The sequence below is a fragment of the Cornus florida genome, unplaced genomic scaffold (genome assembly GCF_030987335.1).
Source record: "Cornus florida cultivar Cherokee Brave unplaced genomic scaffold, ASM3098733v1 CherokeeBrave_3.0.0_Hap2_Chr04, whole genome shotgun sequence".
NCBI lineage: Eukaryota > Viridiplantae > Streptophyta > Magnoliopsida > Cornales > Cornaceae > Cornus > Cornus florida.
The window spans coordinates 32653316-32678648 of NW_026775574.1; the positions used below are offsets into that span (position 1 = coordinate 32653316).

At 35.3% G+C, this 25333-nt stretch overlaps 1 protein-coding gene across 3 annotated transcripts; it reads right to left on the reverse strand.

Moving 5' to 3' along the window:
* Positions 1 to 314: 314 nt before the first annotated feature.
* LOC132303119 (katanin p80 WD40 repeat-containing subunit B1 homolog KTN80.4-like) lies at positions 315 to 21382 on the reverse strand. 3 transcript variants are annotated; one of them, XM_059800216.1, is made up of 21 exons: positions 20774 to 21382; positions 20460 to 20631; positions 19977 to 20107; positions 19503 to 19620; positions 19165 to 19391; positions 18435 to 18537; positions 16610 to 16680; positions 16407 to 16481; positions 16157 to 16300; positions 15818 to 16052; positions 15085 to 15612; positions 12593 to 12652; positions 12380 to 12439; positions 12177 to 12298; positions 10059 to 10181; positions 9364 to 9438; positions 9074 to 9186; positions 1230 to 1343; positions 1065 to 1133; positions 879 to 964; positions 315 to 714 (listed from the first exon to the last, which is right to left on the reverse strand). In XM_059800216.1, the coding sequence occupies exons 2-20, from the start codon at positions 20488 to 20490 to the stop codon at positions 901 to 903; spliced, it is 2463 nt and encodes an 820-aa protein (XP_059656199.1). In that variant the 5' UTR covers positions 20491 to 20631; positions 20774 to 21382; the 3' UTR covers positions 315 to 714; positions 879 to 900. The 3 variants fall into 3 exon arrangements, with proteins under 3 accessions (XP_059656199.1, XP_059656197.1, XP_059656196.1); XM_059800214.1 differs by lacking the exon at positions 315 to 714 and having other exon boundaries at positions 737 to 964; positions 20774 to 20831; positions 21014 to 21381; XM_059800213.1 differs by lacking the exon at positions 315 to 714 and having other exon boundaries at positions 737 to 964; positions 20460 to 20645; positions 20774 to 21381.
* Positions 21383 to 25333: the final 3951 nt, after the last annotated feature.

Sequence of the window (25333 nt, forward strand, 5' to 3'; positions counted from 1 at the left end):
TAAATTGGTTTATAACGCAGTGATATATATATATACATATATACATATAGCCTTGTTTGGCTACAAAAATTGCATGATTCTGCAGTGAATACTTTAGAACCCACCGGCGACGAGGACTGTGGTGCTCTGAACAGTGCTCTCTCCTTTGATTTTAAGGGGGTATTTTAGACATTTTAATTGCTAAATTGGCACAAAGTCCTTCGTTGCACAAATTGAAACAGTATTGGTTTTATTGCACATCTTATATAGTGGGGGTTCATTGCATTTCTTGTATATAGTGGGGGTTTTGTGTACTTAACCCAGAAGACACCATAAAAGCCCAAACAAATATATATACCATATATTTAGAAGTTCCGACATATGACCATTCAAGTGGTGGTGATTCCACAGGAAGAAAAAAAAAAGGGTGGTTGTGATTCCTTTCATCAGCTGAGACACTCTTGCATCAATATATATATATATATATATATATATATATATATGATGAAATTAATACATAATTTCGCTTTGAAGATCAGAGGTTACAAAGTAATGCACTACACATTGGGTTAGAGAATGGTAAGGTTTCGAAGGATTCTTCTCTGCTATGCAGGGGCTCCTTGGTTGCCACAACTGTCGACAACCAGCAGCAGATCCAGAGTAGGTTGTCAATTAGCCTTCAATTGTCAGTAAAATGTCAAAGAATCAGTAGCTTCCGCTTAGCATACGTACAACCTAGAGCCAGATGAGACCGGAAAAAAAAAAAAAAAAAAACATGGAACAACAAAATGCCCCACACAAGTGGCTTTAAATCTCCAAAACGCACATTCAGCCCCTCAAAATATAAAAGGTGATTTATGTATGCCCAGAAATAATTGCACTTCCACTAGTACGCTTACTTTTTAAAGAAAACAAATTTACTCATGAAACTTCTTCAAGTGCAAGATTCAGCTCCTGTGCAAACTTAGCAATCAACCCCCCTCTTCTAAGAAAATGGCAAAAAAAAGAAGGGAAAAACAATCAAAAACACAATATGGTAAATTATTGTACAAGTCGCAAACAAGCAGCTAGAAGAAAATACGCACCTACTAAGGACAGGAAGGCAGCGCTTGACCTTTTCAAGCTCAACAAAGCAGAGATTGCAGCGCTCCAGTCTTTGACACCCAGTAAGCAGCAACAGCCTCCCCAGTTAGGAAGATACCCAAAATAAATAATAATAATAAAGATAGAATCTAGATGGATATACACACCTTTGCTCTGCCTCAATATCCACGCCAACAGATGATGCCGATAAAGAAGAATAGATCACTGAACCAAATACCCTGACCAGCTTAAGCAGCATTTCCAGTGAAATACCTTGGTGCCTATATATGAAGAGATTATTAAATATTGGCATCTCAATCTACTTATATGTGATAATAGGAATATTATTTTTTAATAACTCAAAGTAAAAAAAGTAAAGCAAAATATTGAATCATCATAGCATCCCATTCTTATCCATCACTCAACCTATTGAGACAACATATCTCCCATGTTGCAGAAAGAATCTTAGGTCAAGGCATTTTTTCATTGTTTTCTCAATTTATTTCTCTTCCTACCTAAAAAAGAAGAACCTACACATTGCCATTTAGGGGGGGAAAAAATGAAGTACCAACCTAAAAAAACAGAGAACCAAAGGAGAAGCCAAAACTCAAAAGATCTTGCCAAAAGAAATAAGTGCAAGGAGGAATACAAAGTCTTATCCTAAAGGCAAGTCCAAAAATGAGGTTAAAAAATAAAGTTTGCCCTTAACCTAGCCGACCCCAAGGTCCAAATAGAAGTATAATTGATAAACTAATTACAAAATCCAATCTCCTAAACCAAATGAGACCTAATTACAGGAGCCCCTAATATAATTAATAACAATGGGAAAAACTTAACACCACAACGAGTCTAAAATAACCAGCCAGAATGGAGTATTCAAGGTCACAGATGTTGCATTTTATACAGATTCCTTTAGTCAGTTCCTATTCTAAGTAATTGGAGCAGAAGAGAATATATCCTCAAGTCTAAGGTTGCTTTCCTTCCCTATGGAGTATTCAAGGTCACAGATGTTGCATTTTATACAGATTCCTTTAGTCAAATTCCTATTCTAAGTAATTGGAGCAGAAGAGAATATATCCTCAAGTCTAAGGTTGCTTTCCTTCCCTATGGTCACCGCCTTTTCTCAATGTTTTTCTCACTTTATTTTTCCCTTCCTACCTAACAATGAAGAATCAAAGGAAAAACCGAAAGATCTTACTGACAGAATTAAGTGCAAGGAGGAATGCAAAGTCTTATCCTAGAGGCAAGTCTGAAAATAAGTTTAAAATAAGGTTTGCCCTTGACTTGGCCTACACCAAGGTAATAGAAGTACAATTATTAAACTAACGACAATGTCGAATCTCCCAAACCATATGAAACCTAATTATGGGAGCCCCTAATACAATTACAGGATGAGTCTAAAATAACCAGCCAGAATGGAGTATTTAAGAACGCAGAGGTTGCATTTTAAACAAATTCTTTTAGTCAGTTTCTTTTCAAAATAATTGTAGTAGAAGAGGATATATCCTCAAGTCTTCAGTGGGTCATTAATAGCGGTGGTTGAGCATTAAATGGCCAATATGCAACATTAATGCATTCGGTGTGATGGTGAGTTTCTTTGTCATGTCACATGGTTACAATCCCTTTGGTCAGGCCCATTATTCAAGTATTTCGGCAAACTTTGACATCTCATCCTCCATTCCAAACATCCTTCTAAATTTCCCATGATGCGGCTGTAGGGATGTGTTGGGCCCTACCTGTGCCTCTCCACCATCCTATTAACCGTGTGTCCATGAGGGTTCATCGAGCCCTTGAGAGAATGTCTTAGGGTTTTGGACTTGAGGATTGCTTCTAGAGGTATTGGTGGAATTGAGATAATTGTAACTGGGCTTTTTTGACTCGAGGGCTATTCCTGGAGGTTCCTGATGAACCTAAAGTAGTGCCTCAGTGTTTTTAACTTGAGAGCTGCTTCTTGAGGCTTTGTTGTTTTTACATTTTAGGCTTGAGGACTGCTTCTCGGGGTTTTGGTGGACTTGAGATTATGTTTGGCTGCATTAAATTGGCTAGCCAAGACATAACCATGGCGTTTTCTCCAAACCACCGTGGATACGTCTTATCTGACTCAGCTAGTGTCTCCTCAGACCAAAAACCATTATCAATGTCTCGTCAGACCGTAAATAATCAACAATGTCTCCTCAAGCCATTCCCCTTCATTCACATGTTTATAAATATGTAGATGGAAGCATCACCAATGTCTCCTTAGACCACAAACCATCAACAATGTCTACTCAGACAATTCCTAAATGGGTGGCATCAAACACCCTCGTTGCGGTCAGACCACCTTGGGTCTAATACTAGAAAGTACAAGACACAAAGAAAATAAGAGAAATGTGAAAAGGCTTGAATGAGAATTAGAATATGTAAAGGCTTAAATGCGGCTTGAACACTCATTCACAGATATGGGTGGTGTTTGGGGTGGCTTCCTACACCCTCAAAATGGGCTTCCAGACCCACAAAGTCCGTTTCACGATAAATTTGGTTGTTTGGTAAAAATTCTGAAATGGAATTTCACAAAAATCTTAGTCGCAAAAGCCCGTTTAGAGGAAGCAACTCAGAGTTGCTTTTGAAATCCATGTCCTGAAACGCAAGGCATAGTAATTGTAAAATACCATCTTATCCCTACATTGTTTCATATTATTGTTCTCTATCTCTTTACCAGTTTTGTGTTCTCTCTCTAGAATTAGCTCTAATTCGAGTCCATGGCTTCCACCACCGTCAGCCCAGCCACCAGTTCACGTGGCCGCCAGCATTTGCCATTGTCCTCCACCTTCTACCATAACCGCAGAACCTTCTCGTAAGGTTTTGAAGGGTGATGGTCGAAAACTCATCCAGAATCAAATGAAGCAAGAGAGAGGAGAGAGAATGTCGTTCATGGTGGTGGTTACTGATGCCTCTTCTCCATAATTCATCACCTCTTGATCCACAAAGTGACTTGATCGTTGGAGAGTAAGAAATCGTGTTCCTTCATCGTTGTTACGAACAAACCAGATGGATCAAAATCTAATTCCACAGGTCCTAATACACATTCTGATCAATTCTCTAATTGGTTCCACTGGTCCCGGAAAAGATGAGTTGTAATGAAAGTAAAAAGCAGGCTTATGCCTATAGGAAGAAAGTTGGATGTAGTTGCAGTAATTTTCAGTTTTGTGCTAAATATATTTTAGAAGGCATTATATATATATATATATATTTTGATAAGTAATAATTGAAATAAAAAGGCGTTCAAGAGGGGAACACATCCCTTATACAGAAGTGGAACTAGAGATTAAGACCCCAAAGAAGCCAAAAAAATAATTAAATCTTCTAAGAAGAACAGGACTTCCTTTTCACATAACTGAAAAGAGAGCATATGATGTGAAGTTTCAAAATCGCCGTGGACGATTCTTTCCCTTTGAACATTCTACTATTCCTCTCCTTCCAAATGCACCACCAGACGCAATGTGGTACAACTCTCCAATAATCGCGAACAACGCTACTCACACGGCATCCTCTCCAAATACAAATCAAATCCTTAGGATAACGAGGCATAACCCAACACATACCAAACAGACAAAAGATAAGATTCCAACAATCCCTCGCCAAAGGACAATGCATGAGAATGTGAGCAACTGACTCACCATCTTGTTTGCAAAGGCAACACCAGTTAACAAGACAATTGTCCCTTTTCCTTAGATTATTAATCGTAAGGATCTTACCCCATACAGCAGTCCAAACAAAGAATGCCACCCTAGTTGGAACCATAGAACGCCAAATAGTCTTCCATGGAAAATCAACGATATCAAAATCAGAAAGACATAAGAATAAGGATTGAACTTCGAAGCGACCATGGAAAGAGGGAATCCATCTTATATTATCACTACCTCTGCCAACTGCCTCCTGTCGATACAACAAATCCAGGAAAACACATACCTCGTCCACCTCCCAATCTTGAAAAGAGCGTTGAAAGTGCACGTCCCACGTAATCCCTCCCCTATCAAGTTGATAACAGTTGGCTACGTAGGCATGTCTATCAACTGCAATACTGTATAACCTAGGAAATAAACAAGATAAAGGCCGGTCTCCACACCAAAGATCCTCCCAAAAGCGTAAACATCTGCCATCACGAACTTTGAATCTCATATGAGTAGAAAAAGCATCCCATCCCTTCCTAATGAATTTCCACACCCCAACTCCTCCCACGAGAGAAACTGGACGAGTAGACCAACCACCACTCTCTTCCCCATATCGGCATGAAACAAGCCTTCGCCAAGGGCGATGTATTTCCCTTCCGTACCTCCACAGCCATTTTCCCAGAAGAGCTTGGTTAAAGGGGACTAGTCTTCTGATACCAGGACCACCAAACTTCATTGGCTTGCAAACTTGTTCCCAATTGACAAGGTGATACTTAAATTCATCACCTCTTCCACCCCAAAGGAAAGCCCTTTGAATTTTTTCAATCCTATCAGCAACAGAGCATGGAATTTGGAACATAGATAAAAAATATGTGGGAAGGCTCGATAAAGTGCTCTTTATAAGCGTAACTTTTCCTCCCTTAGACAAATATTGATTTTTCCATCCTGCTAATCTCTTCGCATACCTATCAATCACAGGGTCCCAACTCCCCATCGTTCTAGAGGAAACCCCTAAAGGCAAGCCCAAATACAGAATTGGGAAAGAACTCACCCTACACCCAAGGACTTCCGCTAAAGATGAAATATCCTAAACATCTCCAACCGGAACAAGCACACTTTTAGCCACATTAACCTTCAGACCAGGGACAACGTGAAAACTGGCCAAAATGCACCTCAAATATCTAAGCTGAGACACATTAGCATCACAGAAAACCAGGGTGTCATCCGTAAAAAGTAAATGAGAGACCTCCATCTGATTAACAGGATCTCTTCCCACCATAAACAAAAAAACAAAAAACAAAAAACAAAAACAAATGAATGCTAGAAGAGGAGAGAGAGTGGAAGGGGGTTTCAAATGTGAAGTAGTGAATTTTCACAGATTTATAGAGATATGGTGGCTCTATTGCTTTATTTGCACCGCAGCACCGGTGTTAAGATGAAAATAATGATACAAATAAATTGAGAGTTGTTTTATAGATCAAAAGGAGGGTGAAAATAGGTGTACAAAATTCGGCCAAGTTTCCCTAGTTTCTCTCTCTACTGGATTAGATGCTTTACTTTCTAGTTTATTGGAGTTCTAATTTCTGTTTACTTCATTCTCATTTTTGTTGATTAGTAAAATTACTATCTCTGGCTTGGTCTTTCATGTGGCAAACAGATATGATGATTTAACATGGGATGGGTTTGAATGGAAATGGTGGCATACAGTGGATGGGTAAAATCGTAAATGGTGGTGGTACATGGGATGTGTTTGAATGGAAATGAGCATAAAGTAGATGGGTAATATTGTCAAGCGTAAAATAATTTAATGGTTAAAAGACCTATTAAAAATGCACTCCCCAAACACCTTTTTCTGATGAATGTTTAACAAAATTCCTTGTACGAAGGAATTCTCAACGAAGGCCTTTTAATGTTGAAAAGCTCCTCCAAACACCACCCTGGTATTTATATACTAAAAAGAGCACATATTAATATTACAAGAAAGTAAACTGAATATAATTATTGCATATTATATGCCTAGACATATGTGTAAATAAAGTCAAATCCCATTTTTCTAGCCCTATCATACCTCGGCTAATATGATAAGTTACATCCATAATTCTAGCCTATCATATCTCGGCTAACAGAGTAATTAAAATTTTTATTTCCTTTTTCGTACATGCAAGGGTGATTGGCTTTTTCGGTTGAGTTGTCATTCTTATGTGTGTACATTTAAGTTGAATTCAGAATTTCCGGAAGGGGGGGAGGGAATGTTAAGTATGTGCTATATATCGGCAATTTCCTACTCAAAATTTGTGTTCTAATGAGTGTCTCGAGTCATTCGTATATAACCATCGAAAACAAGACGAATTGCGAAGAACACGATGAGAAATCCACATCATCAGTCACATATCTAGGGCACAAATAAATTGACCAAGACCTAGATTAATCCTCGGGAGGCTCAAAATTTATTCTAAATGTATTTTTGAAAGATGAATTTTCAAAATTAACAATTTAAACAATTTTTTGTAAGAATTGTATTTTGAGCTGAATAGCAAAATGCATTCATTGAATTGTCGATCGATCAAGAAAGTTCAACAAATTGTTGATCAAATGATTGAACAATCGAGAAACTACCTACATTTGCAGGGTTTTATTTTGAAGTGTCTAATGATAGATAGAGAAAAGCCTTGAGAAAGTGGAATTCCTGCTTACTCAACCAAAGGTTACCATATACACCACCATATGTGATTAAGTGTAAAACAATTCAACAAACCAATTTTCTATTTTTTTTTTTTTTTGACAAGTAGTAGTTCAACAAACCAATTCCAATCAACTAATTAGAGCTTAGAGCAGAAGGGTGGACAATCACTAGAGAAGCGGTCGTGAAGAGCAAAGTTTGTTGACGAGAGAACGGATGGCATGAAGACTTTGAGTGTAAAGTTTGGCATCAGGTTGTAACTTTGTGTTAAGAGGTAAATAAGCGTTCTAGAGTGTGAAAACTGTCAACCTAGTTGTAATTTCTCTCTCATATAGTGGATTGCTTCTACCTGGACTAGCACCCATGATTTTTTTTTTTTTTTGGGTTTTTCACGCAAAAATCCGCCTCTGTTCTACTTTACTTTTTTCTATTGATGCATGGACTGTGATTGTGATTATGATTGATGGAAAATTGAAAACTAACAGATCTAAACTACAATTCAATATCAACCATCACAACTAAAATTTCGTGTCTCTGTTCTACTTTACTTTTTACTATTGATGCATTATTGTGATTGTGATTATGATTGATGGAAAATTGAAAATTGACAGGTCTCAACTACAATTCAAATATCAATAACCACAACAAACTAACTGAATTTCAACAAATCAACAACAATTCAAAAAGTAATTTTTTTTTTTGATAAGTAAAAAAAAAAAAAAGTAACTTAATTGAAAACTAATATCCATAACAACTATTCACCCCCTCCTCTAGGTCTAAGTCATCACTTAGACTTGGAGACATCAGAGATTAAAAGTTCCGGTCCTTGTGGTTTATCAGTCTCCATTATCAACTAGTAACGGTTGCATCACACCCAAGCTCCATTAGTGGCACGACCTCTTCTTGAAAGAGGATATGACAACCCTTCTGCTACCTTCACATCTATTTAATTATTTATTATAAAATATGGCAATATTTATATGATATGGTACGGTTTCTCATGAATCACCCATAACTTAATTTTCATATTTCATTTCTGAGCAAAATTCAACGGTTTAAATAATGAAACGCCCCCCATTTAAGAGACAAAGCAGATGTCACATCCTAGTGCAATCCTACTACAAGAATGATGTCAAGGAATCCCTACTTTCAATCAACTGGCATCACCAAGAGGATAAGTTAGTTGCTTAACTACAAAAGAATAATCCTTGTGCATTTCATAGAGAATCACCTACTTCGCTTCCCCCAACTTTTATTTTAATTTTTTAGAAAGGAAGAAAGAGAGAAAAGATAGAATGTATAACAAATTCATGGCAGACCCCTAAATAAAATGTGATTAGTGAAAGAAAAGATAAACTGAAATTATGACTGTAGAGTCAAAGAGTACATAAAAGTGAAACAAACAAAAAAAATAATAATTCCATCCTTGGCGGGATTTATTGGCAATAACATTTATTCATTTGCATTAATTACACTATTTGTTATTTACTTTTGGCATGTTCAAACAGTTTTCTGAAGTATCTTTTTTCTTTTTGGTATCCATAGATAACTTGTTAAACCTTTTGAAATAGCGGCAGGTGCTTGCTTAGGTTTATATAACAGATTCCAGGTTTAGCTTGACAAGCACTGTTAGAGGCCAGGAATATACAGAGAACAACAAACAATTCTGCAAAATTCTCACCTATCCATTCCACTTTCAAGAAGGCCTGCAAGGAGTGGGAGGAGAGAAGTGCAAATATCCAATGTCACGGCGTCATTTTTTTCTCTCAAAAAGCTGATCACATCAGCAACAACCTGCATTTTACAGCATATGGGAACTAAATCATACAGGTTGCATTAAAAAATAGTTCATAAAAGAAATCATTGTTTTATCCAAGCACTAAGAAGAAAAAAATAAATAAATAAATAAATAAATAAAAATATTAGAAAACAAAAAGGTGCACCATAACCAAGCTTAAACACGAGACTCACAGCGTAATCAGCCATCTTTTCCATTGCAGTAATGGCCCCTTTAAGATCATTCCTATCCCAATATTTTTGGACTATCTGCAAACAATTATATACAAGTTCAGAGTCTTTTGATAGTGATAAGACTAATAAACGATGATATCTTTATTGTACTATCACCAGAATTTCTAATGACAGGATATTTGTGGAGAGGTTGAAGGGGATATGGCAAAAGCAAAAGACGTAACGACAACTCCTGTTTACACTGTTTCAGAAAGCATAATTCAGTTCTAGCATTTGATTTGTGGGGGCTTTAAAATTGAAAGTCAGAATTGGGAATTAAGCTAATTATTGAAAGCCATAGATGTAAAAGGAATGGCAACTATCCACATTAATTATAACTTTAAAGTAAACATGAAATCAAAGTAGACAATTCAAGTTTTAGAATTATATGTCAAGCCATTCATTTTTCTTTATTTATTTTAGATTTTTGATAAGTAAGATTTTGTTAAAAGGCGTTCAAAAGGGGAGCGCTCCAAAGGGAATACAAAAGACGCCCATGGTGACACTATACTTTCAAGCTATCCACAAAATCCATGGTGTATATGCAACACATTAGTGGATCAAAACCACAAAATCTATGACCTGAATTAAACTTTCTTGCCAGGCAAAAAATAAAAATATTAAATAAATATTGAACTTGATTTAAAAGGAAATACCTGTAATTTGGCTAAACGAGACTGCATTGAGCCAACAAATTGATCGTGTTGTTCCATTATATATGAAATAGCATCTTCGTCGCTAGCAGATACCATTTCTGGTTCAGCAGATGAGTATTCTCTCTGCTTAGTTTCAAAAAGGTTTAAGATAAGAACACACACGTAACTGCCTATAAATAAAAGAAGAGAAAAAAATATGAAGAAGAAGCATAAACTAATATACAGAAAAGTTGAACAAGAAAAAAAAGTTGTGCTTTTTACACTAAAAATGCTCTTCTTCTTTTCTTTTTCTTTTTTTTCCTTTTTTTTTTTGATAATTAAGTATTTTACACTGTAAGTCAAAGTTAATATCTCAATTCTGGATGATGTGATTAGTGCTCGTTTGTAAAGGTCAGCGAGTTGTGAATTCTACACAATGTCTTCAAGAAAGTTTTATGTCTCACTTCTGTATGTTTTTATTAGTGCACATTATGGTACGTTTAAGTGCAGTGTTTAAGTGCACATTATGGTCCGTTTCAGCATTTTGATGTGACAGGCACTACAACACTTTTAAACCTCATTTTTCTTCTTGTTTTCACTAATTTTTTTAATACTAAAACTAAAAATTCTTTTGCAAGTCAGATTTACACTAGATATAAAATAATAAGATTAAATTTAATTCTAGAATAGCAAAGTGTGGCTACAAAACAATTGTTTATCTTTAACGGAAATAGGATGCCATATTATATAATAATATTCCATTGCACAGCTCATGGATCTAATTTCCAATCGTAATTAAAACCCAGTCACAACTCATGAAAAAGTGTAGAAGAGGTCAAAAATAGATATGATTCCAGCAGAATTTGCTTCCAAACCAAGATAAATTTTAATGCATAGAAGAAGTGTCTTTAGTCTCAAGGAACAGACAAAAACATTAATAATATTAATGCAGTAACCAGAATCGAAACATGCTTATTATTAAGAGTTTGCTCGAAGCCCATTCATGTATCGAGTTGACAACTACTCCTAATACCTCTACACCATAACCAGTCATAAATCAAGTCAGATGACCCCTTTAGTTCATTTCATAGATCCATCAAAAGGCCAAAGAAAAAGAGATAACACAGCAAATATCATAAATTCTATGTCATAAAAATGAACTACAGCTATCAGCATTTATCCAATAGGCTCTATCTATGATAAAGAACAGTAAACAAAACTTGAATCAATCGTAGCTAAAATTTGAAAAAAAAAAAAAATAGCGGCAAGTGTGCTCCCCTATTGGAAATCAGATGGTCTGATGAGGTAACAAGCTGAAACATGATTTTTTTTCACTAAGAAATGGTTTCCAAGTACAACCAATCTTCCCTTAGTTGGAAAATGTTCTATATCATGAACAAAACTGAAGGACAAAAAGAAATTCCTCTATGGTTCAGAAGTAAAAGAATTAGTATGTAAAGTTCCAGTCTTCTAGAAATTTTCCTGATAACAAATAAAGCTCTACAGATTTGAAATTCTTGTTGTTTTCCAATGGAAGGTAAAGTGGACTGCAAAAAATACAAGTGCTTCAAAAAAAAATTATGAGTAATATCATGGGATTATACCCCCAACAAATGTGAATGTTCCACTTTTCCAGATTGCAGGCTTCAAGTAGATTAACAATGTTAGGCACATTGTCTTAACCATGAATATGGATCAATAGTCTTAGTTAATGTATTATGCTTGAATAAAGAATTGTCCTCCACATATAGAGCAGGCATCTCCATGAAGGTTCATAAAGGGGAGCCATAATTGGTGTGGCAACCCCACTACAATGAGCATGTGATTGTTAAAAGGACAAACAACTGTTTGCTTATGATATGATAGGAAACCATTTTTTTTATGTAAACATACTTTCCATCATCCAAGCTAGAACAAGATGCCAGACTTCAGTGTATAACCAAAAAGAGATATATCAAACGATATCCTATTCAACTAACTGCTTTTGACATTTATATGCAGTGATTAAAAGAAAGAAAAAAAGACACTCTCAGAAACTAATTTATTCTCCAAGAACTCCAAGAATCATTGGATTACATTCCTGAAGGAAAAAAGAAAGAGAACACGGGAAGGGACTACACAACTCGAAATTAATCATACCGCATTAGCTGGGAGTGTGTTAACAGGAGATGCTGTCCCTGAGAGATTGCTGGAAGCAGGATCCTCATAAAAAGGCAATCTTTCTTTCTTCTCCCAATTTGCAACAAGCGAGCGTGTCCTTCCTAATATTGTTTTTCAGGACAATGAGTCAGGCATCATTAGGTTGCTTACAAAACATCACCAATGACCAAAAATCGATGTACCTGCTCTTTGACCCTCATTAGAACAAGCATCTCTGTTTGCTTTCTGCAGACGAGTTTCGTCTGAAACAAGAATTTGGAGCAAACATCAATGGTAATCCACCCAAAACAATAGATAGAAAAAATTCACTATATCAAAATTACATGGGTGAGGACAATGAATCAGGCATCATTAAGTTGCCTACAAACATTAACAACAACCAAAAATGGATGTACCAGCTCTTTGACCCTCGTTAGAACAAGCATCTCTGTTCGCTTTATGCACACGAGTTTCGTCTGAAACAAAAATTTGGAGCAAACATCAATGGTAATCCGTCCAAAGCAATAGATAATAACAATTCGCTCTATCAAAATTACATTCTGCTTGGTTTGTCACTCAGAAAACAGTTTCTGTTCGCAAAGAACTAAAAATCAGAAAACTGTTCAAAAACCCCTGCTTGGTTCAGTTTTCTGAAAACTCAGTTATAAAAAGGCCTATTTCCTTGGAGCTGTCTTTTATAGTTCTTTGAAAAACAGTTTTCTGTTTTCTGAGTGGCAAGCCAAGCAGACAGTTGAAACTAGAAGTAGTGCACATAAAAGTTACTTGAACTCAAGTAGCAAAGAAACATTAAGTCACGTCTTACGAAGTTATATTCAGTTAGCATGTAAACAAAACATTAATCTCTTTCCTTTCTTGCCACATCCATTATTTCCGGTGCTGCATTACATGTATGTAGATTTTGCTTCTTATTCTATGGTTTTCCCAAAACCTTTGAGACAACAAAATATGGGTATCTTCTATTTTATTATTCCCAATACCTAAGGTTCCTTTCCATTCACATCAATGGCCATTCTTCTAAACTATTAATTACTGGAGGCTAACCTAAGAAATGCTTGGCATGGACATTAGTACAGGAACATCCTAAGTTGGAATGCTCCCCTGTTAGGACCTCAAAAAATACGATTTCATCAATCTCGGAAGGACATTTTGTTAAAACAATAGATACAGAAGGCTAACCTAAAAAGTGCTTAAAATGGAAATTAGTCACAGGAGCCTCCTAAGTAGGAAGGGCTCCCCGGTTAGGTACTTGGAAAATACACTTTTCATGCGACAAAACAATAATAAAGAATTAACTAGCTCATGCCAAAGTTTAAACTCCCAAAGAAGAAATTGTTTTTCATTTAAGAAGTTTATATTCTCTAAGAAAAATTTAAAAATTAAAATTCTAATTGCAAAAATAAAATAACAAAGTTTAGTTACATGTTCAAAAAATTTCAAATACAGAAAGAGAATTCCACATTCCACTTTCCCTCATTTTTAGTAAATTAATCCCTACATAAAGCTTTGGAACTTATCCAAAGATGGTTAGTGAAACAAAGGGATCAGAGACTAATTCTGAATCAACTGCCCAAAAGTTCAACATCAACAATAATATTTACCACAAGATGGGGGCCACAAACTGGAAATTTCACAATTACCCAGTTAAAAGCACAAAATCAACCCAAATTGATGTCATGTTGGCCTGAGAATGCATATAACGACAAAGTGCACTAATTGGTTTCCCTCTCTAAGGTCAAGTTCACTACTCAAGGCATTCTCCTCACGAGACAACAGACGCCCACTATTGTGGCACCATCTCAATTTCTAAATACAGAGCATTCATCCTCCCTATAGACTATGTATTTACTGGGGAAAAAAATGCCCTAGAACCATAATATAGTCATCAACTTCTCATACCCAAGTACAACTGGTACAATCATTATAAGGTAAGTAAGATATTGTAAATGCAATGAAAACATCCATACTAGAATGCATAATGAGGTTAAAGAGGATTCGAAGAAGGTTGTATTACAAAGAGAAAAATACACTTCTAAAGATTGTAAGGTCAAAAAAGCTATACAGACCATTGACGTTCATATATCCTGATCAAGAAGTTAAGTTACAAAGTAGGATTACAAGATTCAAACTTTAAAATTATTAATAACAGGATGCAAGATAAGACACAACAAGATGTATGGCATATTAAACTAATATTCAGTCTTATACGTCAAAAAAAAAAAAAAGGCTTTTAGTAAATCTAAAAGAAATTTTAGGTGATAATCTAACTGATCATATGAATGGCAACAGGGTCCCTTGCTGTAAGGAAAGGACCCCTTCATAAAACCATCCCAATCCAGTCAATGGGCAGCAAGGCAGACCAGGACAGACTATATTTTCTTGCCACCTGCTTTCAGAAATCTTTTAGCTGGAGCAACAAATGAAAGGTTGAGCACACCTCTTCAAATGAATGGCTTCACATATAGTATGTTATCACCACAGAGGAAATTACTAATATTTATAAACTAGTGAAACACTACATGGCATTTTACCACTTGTTTCAACTGAAATGGGATATGCTGTACTTGTGTAATTTAGTAGCAGTATATCAAGAAAAAAAATTAGCGAGTTTGATTGAACCCAACCTCCCCCGAAACCGAGCCAGTTCATAAGTTTTGGAACATATCTTTCCCAACCATGGTTTAGGCATCCAAATCCATTGCATTAGATGGGAGGGGCGGGTTAACCGAAAACCCACCCTATTGTCATCCCTACTTCAGTATACTTTAGATAATCTTCTTTGTTAAGCAGAATAGCATCAAATCTTTCTAATCTGATTAATTTTATACAGAAATCTTTAAATCACTAGATCAATCAATTTAATTTACATATCTGAGATCCGAATACGTACAACTTTCATGCTGATAGCTGGCAACTCGTTCTGTCATTAAATTCATTTCAACTTTCCCAGAAACAATATATTTATCGTCCTTTACATTCCTCTCAACCGCAGATATTCCTATGATAGAGCGCTTAACTGCAGGAGAAGTGTTCCTATCTGCAACCGCACTCAATTCAGTAGCCTTATTACCCTCAATTTCAGAATGTACAGCAGCAATAGGCCTCTCCGAGTCATCTCTTGTGTTTGCTATCTTTCGGAAATCAGATGTTTTTGGCTGAAAGGGTAATGTCATAGTTCTTCCAGAAACACTTTCTTTTCTAGATTCAGCTTCCTGCTCCAACCTCACATTATTTCTGGGGACAATTACAGGTATCACATCTGACCTGTTGAAAAATGAAGCATTGGCTGTTGTATTGACCTTTGCCATGTTTCTCTTTGGAGCTATTGCACTAGGAACTGTCGATGAACTAATTGAGGTTGTCTTTGTACCAGTGTTTAAATTGACCCGTTGAGGAGTACCAGGTACACTTCCTGTGGCTTTATACAATATTTATACCAAAGTTAATAAGCCAAAATCACAATTTGAACTTAGAGAAAGCTGACGACCAAGAAAAAAAATACAGAAGTAACAAAAGAGTAAGAAACCATTTTTTTGGGGGGGTGGGGGGTGGGGTGGGGTGGGGGGCGGTGTTGTTCGGTGCAAAACAGTAAGGAGACAATAAAATGAAAAAAAAAAACATACAGGGGAAAGATTTAGACTCCTTAACAGCAGGATCTGAGTTTTGTGAGATTGAAAGCCTTCCTAAAATTTTGGTTTCCTTCATTACAGGATCTGAATTTTGTGAAACAGATAGCCTGCCCAAACTAGTCTTTGCAGTATTTTCATTCAGTACGGATAAATTCCCACTAGGATTAGATTTTGTTTCTGAATGACCATTCAATCGAGTAACGTTACCAACTGCATATGGTTCAATACGCTGCAAGAAGTAAAATGTTGTAAAACATACATCAGTTTGAAATTCAGAAAAGAAACAAAGCAGACACCACGCAAATGTTACCATGAACACAAATTGAGCAATACCGATATGTCTACAACCCATACTCCAACACAACTTTGATTGTAAGAGCAGCCAAGAAGCTTCCCCTCATGAATATTAAGATCTGACAATCTAGACCATCCCACATCCACAGCATCATGACATCTGATTGGTTCCCAGGAGAAAACCTATTTAATAGCATAAGAAAACCTATTTGAGTAAAATCTAATAAACATCCAACATTATTTCAATTTATTATCTGTACTTGACCAGTTGTTTACAAGAAGAGCCTACCCTTAGACTTTCATGCAAACCACAAAGTAGGGTTCGCCCATCAGGATTAAAGGTCATACAACGCACTCCAGTGGTCTGAAATTCAACACAGAATGTAAATAATGGTTATTTGCAAAAGCAGAGAATGCTCAAAAGATATACTGACAATTGGATCTGAGGCCCAAATTTAAGTCAAGCAGTTACAGCATGAGATGAATACTCACCTCAGGACCAGCTGAGCCTATAAGCTCGAAAGTTTCGAGGTCCCAGAATTTAACGGTTCTATCCGCTGAACCTGCAAAAGGACAACGCTCAAAATATTAAACAAATTCAATGATGATGATGATAATTATGATGATGATGATGATGATGGAAAAACACAGCAATATTTCTGACGTGGTTCAGGCTTGTGGTCAGCCGGGCTTCATACAATGACTTAATCTTAAAAGACTTAATTTGCCAAAAAGATCAAATAAAATAAAATAAAAGATAAAAAAGAATGAGTTTTGGTACATGTTTTAGTAACTTTACATATGTCTCTTTCATGTGTAAGTTTGTGATTGATCACGGGTTTTATTATTTCTTTTCCTGATTGGGTTAGTTGAGCCCTTTTAGGAGTTTATATGGTCTGATTTGCTGGAAGTTACTGTAGTTGCTTAATATTTCTATATTCTAAGATTCTAATTTTAGTTGGGTCATCCTTTCTGCAGTTGCAAACCACCCAATTTAAGATTAAGAACTTCGTGTAATGGCAGCAGAATTTTAGTCTTATTTTTTTTTCCTAGGCAAGATGGAAATTTTATTTATGAAACAATAATGTACAAGATGAAGCAAGTAGGGGCATACCCCCAGAAAGCAGAATTAACAAGCAAAGTCCCTATACTAAAAATTAGTCTTATTTAGTTACTATTGATGGGGGAACTTGCTGAAGGATAACTTGCCCTTACAGATTTCAAGCACTTATAAATGAGAAACAGAACCCTACATATAAAACAAGGCTGGAGCTTAGTTCTTGCTCAATAAATGAGTTTGAAGAGCTTCTATCAGTTTGAGTATAGGTCTCAAACAAGTTCTCATGGAGTATGGCAGACTTCTCTCTTTACCTCTTTTCTCTATTATTTTAACTTTCCTAATTTCTATATTTCTTCTTTTACAGAACTGTTTAAAGCTCCCTTAATAAAAAATTTAAAAAAAAAAAATCTGAACCTTATAGTTTATATTCCGTTGTTTTTTTTAACTCTAATCTGATTCCCCTTATTTTCTTCCCTTGACCCACCACATTTCCTCCCAGTCAGCCCTAGAACTTTCAAAACCTAGGTTGTCTTGCATCAACAAAAGTCAGCAAATTCTATATACCTTATTTATAAAAAAAAACAAAAATGAGCAAAAATTTTTTTCCTTTTCACTGTGATAAATATGACTAAAAAGAATATGATAAGTAAAAATATACACAAGAAGTCCATGCAAGAACAAAGAATAGAAGGCAACAATGTCACCATAATTGTGTCCCACTGGAACAGGAAAACATAATATATCTGACAACTAAGTAAGAAACAGGATGAATACTTCAAAAACAATTAATTTCCAGTTTTTCTCTTTTTGAAAAGATTTCATATGAGCAAGGAATAATGCACTTCATTTTGATGCTATAATTTTCATAAATAAATCTCAAGTAGATGAGTTTATACAACAAAGGAAAGACTGAAAGGAGCATATGTAGATCATAGCTAACCACTGTTTTTCTAAAAGGAGCACTGCAACCATATGGAGAACCACATTTATTAACTAAACTACTTGTCTCCATGCTTCACAAACAAACCTTATCTTGATAATCTAAATAGGTTCAATTGTGAAGTCCGGTTTGAGCCACAAACCAAAAACCAAGGGACATTTTGATAAAGAAGCATCACATAAACATGAGAACTGTTAGAAATGATGAGAAGTTGCTATCAAACTTAAGGAATAAACTGAAAACAAGGAAGGATTAGATTTGCAGTTTCCTACTGATTAGTAAAGAAGATGTTGCTTAAAATGAAAAATATTTACAACCTGTTGCCAGCAGAAACTCATGAGGATGAAAATCTATGCATTGAATCTGGCCTTCATGACACTTGAAATCATGCAACAGCTTCCCCGCAGTTAAATCCCAGAGCTGTTACAACAGTTAAAGGGAAGAAAGATATAATACCAGATTAACCAAAAAAGTATATATGTGTGCAACAAAGAATCTAATACTATGAAGAGCTATACACTAGATGTGTCATGAGTAAAAACATACAGACTTCTAACATCAGATCCTATTGCACTTAAAAATAGTGATTTTACTGCAATGACTTCATGGGAGCAATTTCAAATTAACCAAAAACTGTGTCCACAAGTGAGCTAGAGCTTGAGAGAGTGAGATTAAGACCCAAAAATTATGTCGGTAAGCAAAACGAACACATATTTTGTCCAACTTGGTGCACTAAACACAAATTTACTACAAGGAGTCCCAATGCACGACATTCCTATAGCTTCGTTGATATCTTCATACATAACACTCGAGAGCTGTTTTAGTATGCTTTGTCTAGATAAAGTAACAATGTCACTGTAGGGGTCTCATCCCTTATACTAAAAAAATACATAAATAGAAGTAATGATAATGACAAATAAAAACGAAAAAAGTCGGTGGTCAACTGTTTCCCAATACATTGCATGTCAGTGTGTGAAATGTGGACAACGGCCTGTATAGTCATCTCAACCAAATTCATGATAATAAAAAATAAAAGGCCATTCTAACCTTTACAGTATTGTCCTCTCCACCAGATACAACCCAACGACCATCCGGAGTAAATCTTATAGCATTGACCCCTCGAGTGTGGCCCTTGTATGTGTGAATACAACCTTTTCGTCTTATATCCCATATCTTTAGATTCGTATCAAGAGATCCAGAGGCAAAGAACTCCCCAAAGGGATGGAAGTCCAATGATATACAATTGGATCGGTGACCGGTGAGGGTGCGAACAACTACAGGAAGAAACCATATTCCAACAGAAAGAATTTCAAGAATCAATTTGACAGCATAGCACATGATATAATCCACATATTCAAACATATTCAATGGGGCAACAAGCATACTCTTTGCCTCCTCTAAATCCCAAAGTTTGATTGTACCACTTGCTGCTCCTGCAGCTACCAACACTTCTGAAGAATCAAAGCTGACGGAGTCAATTCCGCTTGAATGACCAGATAGACTCTGCTTAAAGAAGCAATTAGTACGAGATCAAATTTAAAAGATTTTTTCACCATCTAAAAGGATGAGGTCGTGTTGTTAACTAAAGAGATCCTCGTAGTCTTTTTTCAAACATGCATGGATGCTAATATTAAGGAATTGTATTGGTTTTTTCTTGGTAATTTGAGTAAATAGCAGAATTCAAAATAGAGTGATCGTGCCAGAAGAATTAATCATAGTCCAAACAATGAGATCAAAATCCATTGTGAAAACTAGCAATGAAGATGCACGCATTCACAAAATGGAAAATAGAGCAAATAGACACTGACTGACTAATGAATGGATTGAGGTTGACAATGGCAAGCGAACTAGGAACTAACCAGTATGGCATTGGGTTTGCCAATAGCCCACAGGTTTACTTTATGATCTTCTCCTCCAGTGACAAGAACCCTTGATGACTTCCTTCCAATCTTGAGGCAATTGACACTGGAAGCATGAGCCACAAATTCCTCTGTCGGATATAGTCAAGGCTAACTAACTAACATTTGGGTTCGCCAAATTCCGAGATGCATGGCACAATCTCAATTAAAATTATAAAAAAGATAAAGTAAGAGTAACAATTAATACACATGAAAAGACAAGTCTCATACTTGAAATCCCTGAACCTATCATCACAGAAAAGAGATCTAAAAAAACCCAAATGAAGAATGCGGAATGGGTTGGCACCTGTTCCCAGATCAAGACCCAAACAAACGAGAATGCAAAACTACTCCATTGCATTTATCAATTTTCAAAATCAACACAATCAGATACACACCGACCAAGAAATTGGAAAAAGAAATGATAAACAAAGAAAAGGATACGTAACTTATAAGCACGTTTGGTGGTAGTCATGAGGAGAAAAAGAAATCAATTCCACTGACGAAAAGGGTAATTGCAACGAAACCCTAACAAGCACTCGCATCAGCAGCAGCAACTCTCTCTTCGAATCTCCGTTCATCTTACATCCTCTGGGACGACCCAGATCTCGAAAACCTGAACAACTCAAACTAATTTATTCAAAATTTAATTTTATTTCGAATTTATTAGTACAATTCAATAATACTTTAAAAAAGAACAAAATTAAGTTTTGAATTTATATAATCAGATCGGTGAGAAAATAGAGAATGTGATTCACCTCACACATTTCCTTTGATGAATGAATGCACTTACACTTGTCCTTTCTTTGCTTCAAACTGCAAAAAACAAAATAGGTAACTTCTACCAACAAACACTACAAGCTTTGCATTTTCCCTCTTTTTCTTCTTCTTCTTGGTTCTCACTTCTCTCTCACCCACCCAAAAACTAATATACTGTGTATATAATCCCAACCACCGATCTATCTTTATATACACAACAATAGTAGTATATAACTAACCACAAGGATTTCAATTTGTAATCGTACACACAGTGATGATAGAGAGCGAAATGGGTTTTTTTTCTTTGCTATTTCAAATACACTCATTTGGCACAATAAAGCGAAAAAAATAAGAGCCCAAACCCAAAAGCGATGTTGCAACAAGGAGAGAGAGAGAGAGAGAGTGGGGGCAAAGAGAGAAGGAGAGGGGTTTTCAATATCTCTCAATCATCATTAGAGGCGAGTCCACAACAATAATGGTTTTTAAGGAGAAACCGATTAGGAATTAAAAAAAAAGTTACCCCTCCTCTCCCTCTCTTTGTAACTCAAAATCTTGAATCAGTGTCCTCCTCTTTCTATTTTTCCCCTTATTTTTCTTATTTAAGAGGGAAGGAAGTCGAATCAAAATAAATACTATGCAGTACAATATATTATGCACATATATATATATACACACCCACCCACGGGTCCCACCGTACGGCCTATGCTGCATTTGTTACGTGAATCCAATTACTCCTTCGAGCCCTAGTTCCAAGTATCTTTCATCACATTTGTTACTTCAAATAATAAAATGGACCTATGAACTATCCGTATTTATAAAATCGCCTTCCTGAACACCACCAAAAACCCGGTGTTATAGTTTAATTGTAGGCTTAAAATCTCTCTGTACTTTCAATTGTGCATAAAATTCAAGTAGAATTTAAAAACTCAACTAAAAAAAAATTTATCAAGTTGCCATCATGTCTGTAACGGACTCCTAAATTAGTGTGAAATGATAAAATTAATTTTGCTATTTAATGTTAAATTAAAATACTGATAATAATTTTTAAAATTTATTTTTGGAATTTTAAAATAGCAAGGTCAATTTTTTAATTTATGATGAACCAAGAGGGGGAGGAGGTGAATTGGTTCTTGCACTTTTTCAGCTTTTAAATATTTTCTCAACTAAGTAAACTACCACAGCTTGATAAAACCACTCATGAATATCACTTGGGTGATGAAACCCTAATCTGTCACAGGTGTTTGATATTATTTCACAATTACTGTAACGACCCAAACCAGGAGGTCTGAATCACTAACCGAGTCCTTACCCGAACCCGAGGTCACACAAAAGTACTATGGTCATTCAAAGGTACTATGGTCATTTCACGTAATTACAATAATTTTAGAGTCCATAAGGGTATAATGGTCATTGCCTGTGGTAAAATAATGGTTTAAGGCCCAACAAGGGTAAACTAGTTATTTGGTACATTTATTATAGCTTTACAACTCATTAGAGGTATAAAGGTCATTTTACTTTATCAATTAATAATAATAAACCCAAAAGGGTAAAATAGACTTTTACCGTGGCCAAATAGTGATCTAAAAGCCCTTGGGGGTAAAATAGTCATTTTCTAGTCAAACTATAACATCCATACCCTTCAGGGTTAGTTCTGTCATTTTTTAAGGTCATTATATGTTTTGGTTGAAGTATGGGGGTTATTGGGTAATTATACTGAAATATAGAGTCAAGGTGCAAATATCAGTTCATCTAACCATTTCTTCTAACCGGGTAGATGAATGGTCCAGTAAGCTTACAAAGTTCCAAATCTCATCTAACCGGTTAGAAGAACTGGGTAGATGAATAGTCCAGTGGGAAAATCATCCATAGATCGTATCTAACCGGTTAGATAACTCTATCTAACCGGTTTGATGATGAAACCCTCTTTGCCCGATACATCTAACCGGGTAGATGGGATCTTCTACCCAGGTAGATGAACACCCAAATCCTATCTAACCGGTTAGATGAAAGAAACTCATCAAACCCACATACTGTCCCATTCATCTAACTGTGTGGATACTCTTATCTAACCGATTAAATGATGCCCAGTAATAAAAATATCAAGATTCTTGCTTCTCAAACCTAATCAAACGCAATCCCAGAACAATTAATATGAAATTAAAACTCCATGGACATCATCATTCATATATCTTTTGAGAATCAAAATCATCTTTGAAACATTCATAGAAGTACAAAAGATTATGCTTACAAAAATGATGAGGCCTCCATGGCCATAAATACAAGGGCTTCGCTTAAAGCTTACAAAAAAATATAGTTACATTATAAGATCACTGTCTATACTAATCTATTACAAAAGATGTCAAAAGTCCATTTCTCTACTTCTAAGCTTGCAAGGGTGCGTCATCTATAATTTCTTTGCCATATCTTGAAAATAATAATTAAGGGGTGAGCTCAACAGTTCAGTGGGAGATGCATAAAGCATTAGCTTTGGGCTCCCTTGAATCAACATATAAAGAATAGATAGAAGGTGTCGGGATCATACATAGGAATGCCAATAAGCCGAAATCAACACAAACACACCATTATGCAATGTAATGACATGTTTTCCCGACCACACTCCCGGCCTAACTCAACTCACATTGAAAACCGTTAACCGACCTTACCGAGGCGAGATTGACTACTATCCCTGATCTCAAATCCGACGACCATTTGGGGCATAGTTAATCAATTTTATGAGTCCAAATCTGGCACGCGCTCCTTCTAGGTCAAGATTAGCACCCGAACTTGCGAAATCTGGTTTCTTAAATAAAACACTTTCTCACAACCATTCCCAAACATGCCCTTTCAAAATCAATCAACCACAATTTTCCCCATGATCATGTACATACTATGAAATGAGTTCATGCCTTATTAGCATCAATTTAGCATAGTCAATACTCTCAACACAAACTTGGCATGCTTGATCTCAAAATAAAACATGTTATCAATTTCAACTATAGATCTCAAAACAGCAACTTTAACAAATAAACATGCTTCCACAACAATAAATTAGCATTTCAAACATTACTAAGCACATGTATACCACATTAATCTCTAAATCATCTATTTTAAACACAACTAGCATGGAATCAAATAGAGAACTCTAAAAGAGGCATAGCATAACACTTTAAACATCCTTACTGTAATATCCTTATATTTTAGAGGAATTATTTAATTAAATAATTTGTCTTTAAATGAATTTAATATATTTATTTATTTTAAATTAATTATTTGTTTACTTGTTTATTTGATTTATTGGTATGATGATATGCTTGATTGTTGATTGATTTGTTGCCGTATTAATTTTTATTTGTATGGTATGACTTGGTTGTTAATTCTTGTTTGATTATGTGCCACATATATTTAGTTGTTGTAATATTAACTAGTTGTTCCAAGTTTCAATCAAAGTTCTTCAAAGTTTTTCAAATCTGTTGTTTATTAACTGTCTTGCATATTTCTATATTCCGTTGATTATCTTTCTGTTTTAATATTCTGTTTCTATCATAGTTCATTATCAGTTATTAATCATGGGTGTTTATGATATATATATATATATATATATATATATATATATATATATATATATTATGCGTATTAAATGAATTATATAAATATGTACTACCTCCGTCCCATTTTAAATGTCGACTTCGGGAACCGTGACTCACAATAAGTCGACATTTAAAATGGAATTGTGAGTCACGGTTCCCGAAACCGATATTTAAAGTGGGACAGAGGGAGTATAATTTTATAAAGAGTTATATATTTATAGTAAGTATATATATATAGGACTATATGTATATATATGATAAGTATCAGTTAAAAATGATTTATAAATATATATTACATAATATATTTATATATTTATATTTATATGTGTCATGTATATTAATATAAAAAGAGTCCTAAATGGAGGAGGATTTGAATTGGCAATATATATTATATATTTATTTATATTTATATGTGTCATATATATTAATATAACTAAAGTCCTACATAGAGGAGGATTTAAATTGGCAATATATATTATTTATTTTTATTGTGTGAGGATTGATAAGTGCTTAAATATGATGCATTTTAGCACCTAAGTTAGGGTATTTTAGTCCATTCATCTATCTTACTTTCTCGTTTTAGTTATAATTTGTGTTTTTGTCTATTTCAGGTTAATAAAGTTTAAACAGGCTAAAAAGAGCCAAAATTTGGAGTCAAGAAGAAAATTCAGAAGAAGTTAGAAAAATCTGCACTAGACAGTCTTTGATTGATCGAAGGAAGTCTCGATCGATCAAAGAGATTTACAATCGATTGAAAAGAAGACGATGCCAACTCAGTGGATAAATGTAATACCCCTAATTTTAAAAGGATAGTCTCGGTAGTTTATTTTATGATTTTATTGTATTTTTTGCATTTTTATGTGTTTATTTGGCTGGTTGCCTATTTGTTTTAATTGTGTATTTATTTGAATTATTTAATTGCGTATTTGTTTTGATTATTTTCTGTCTTAAATATGTGCTTGCGTGGAAATT

What these genes read in the sequence shown, in the direction of transcription:
- LOC132303119 (XM_059800216.1), bottom strand. Translation starts at nt 20,490, where the DNA reads ATGACTACCACCAAACGTGCTTATAAGTTAC. An exon ending in CAAACGTGCTTATAAGTTAC is followed by an intron (nt 20,108 to 20,459) that starts GTATCCTTTTCT and finishes TATATCCGACAG; the next exon opens with AGGAATTTGTGGCTCATGCT. An exon ending in AAAAGATGGCTGATTACGCT is followed by an intron (nt 9,187 to 9,363) that starts GTGAGTCTCGTG and finishes TGTAAAATGCAG; the next exon opens with GTTGTTGCTGATGTGATCAG.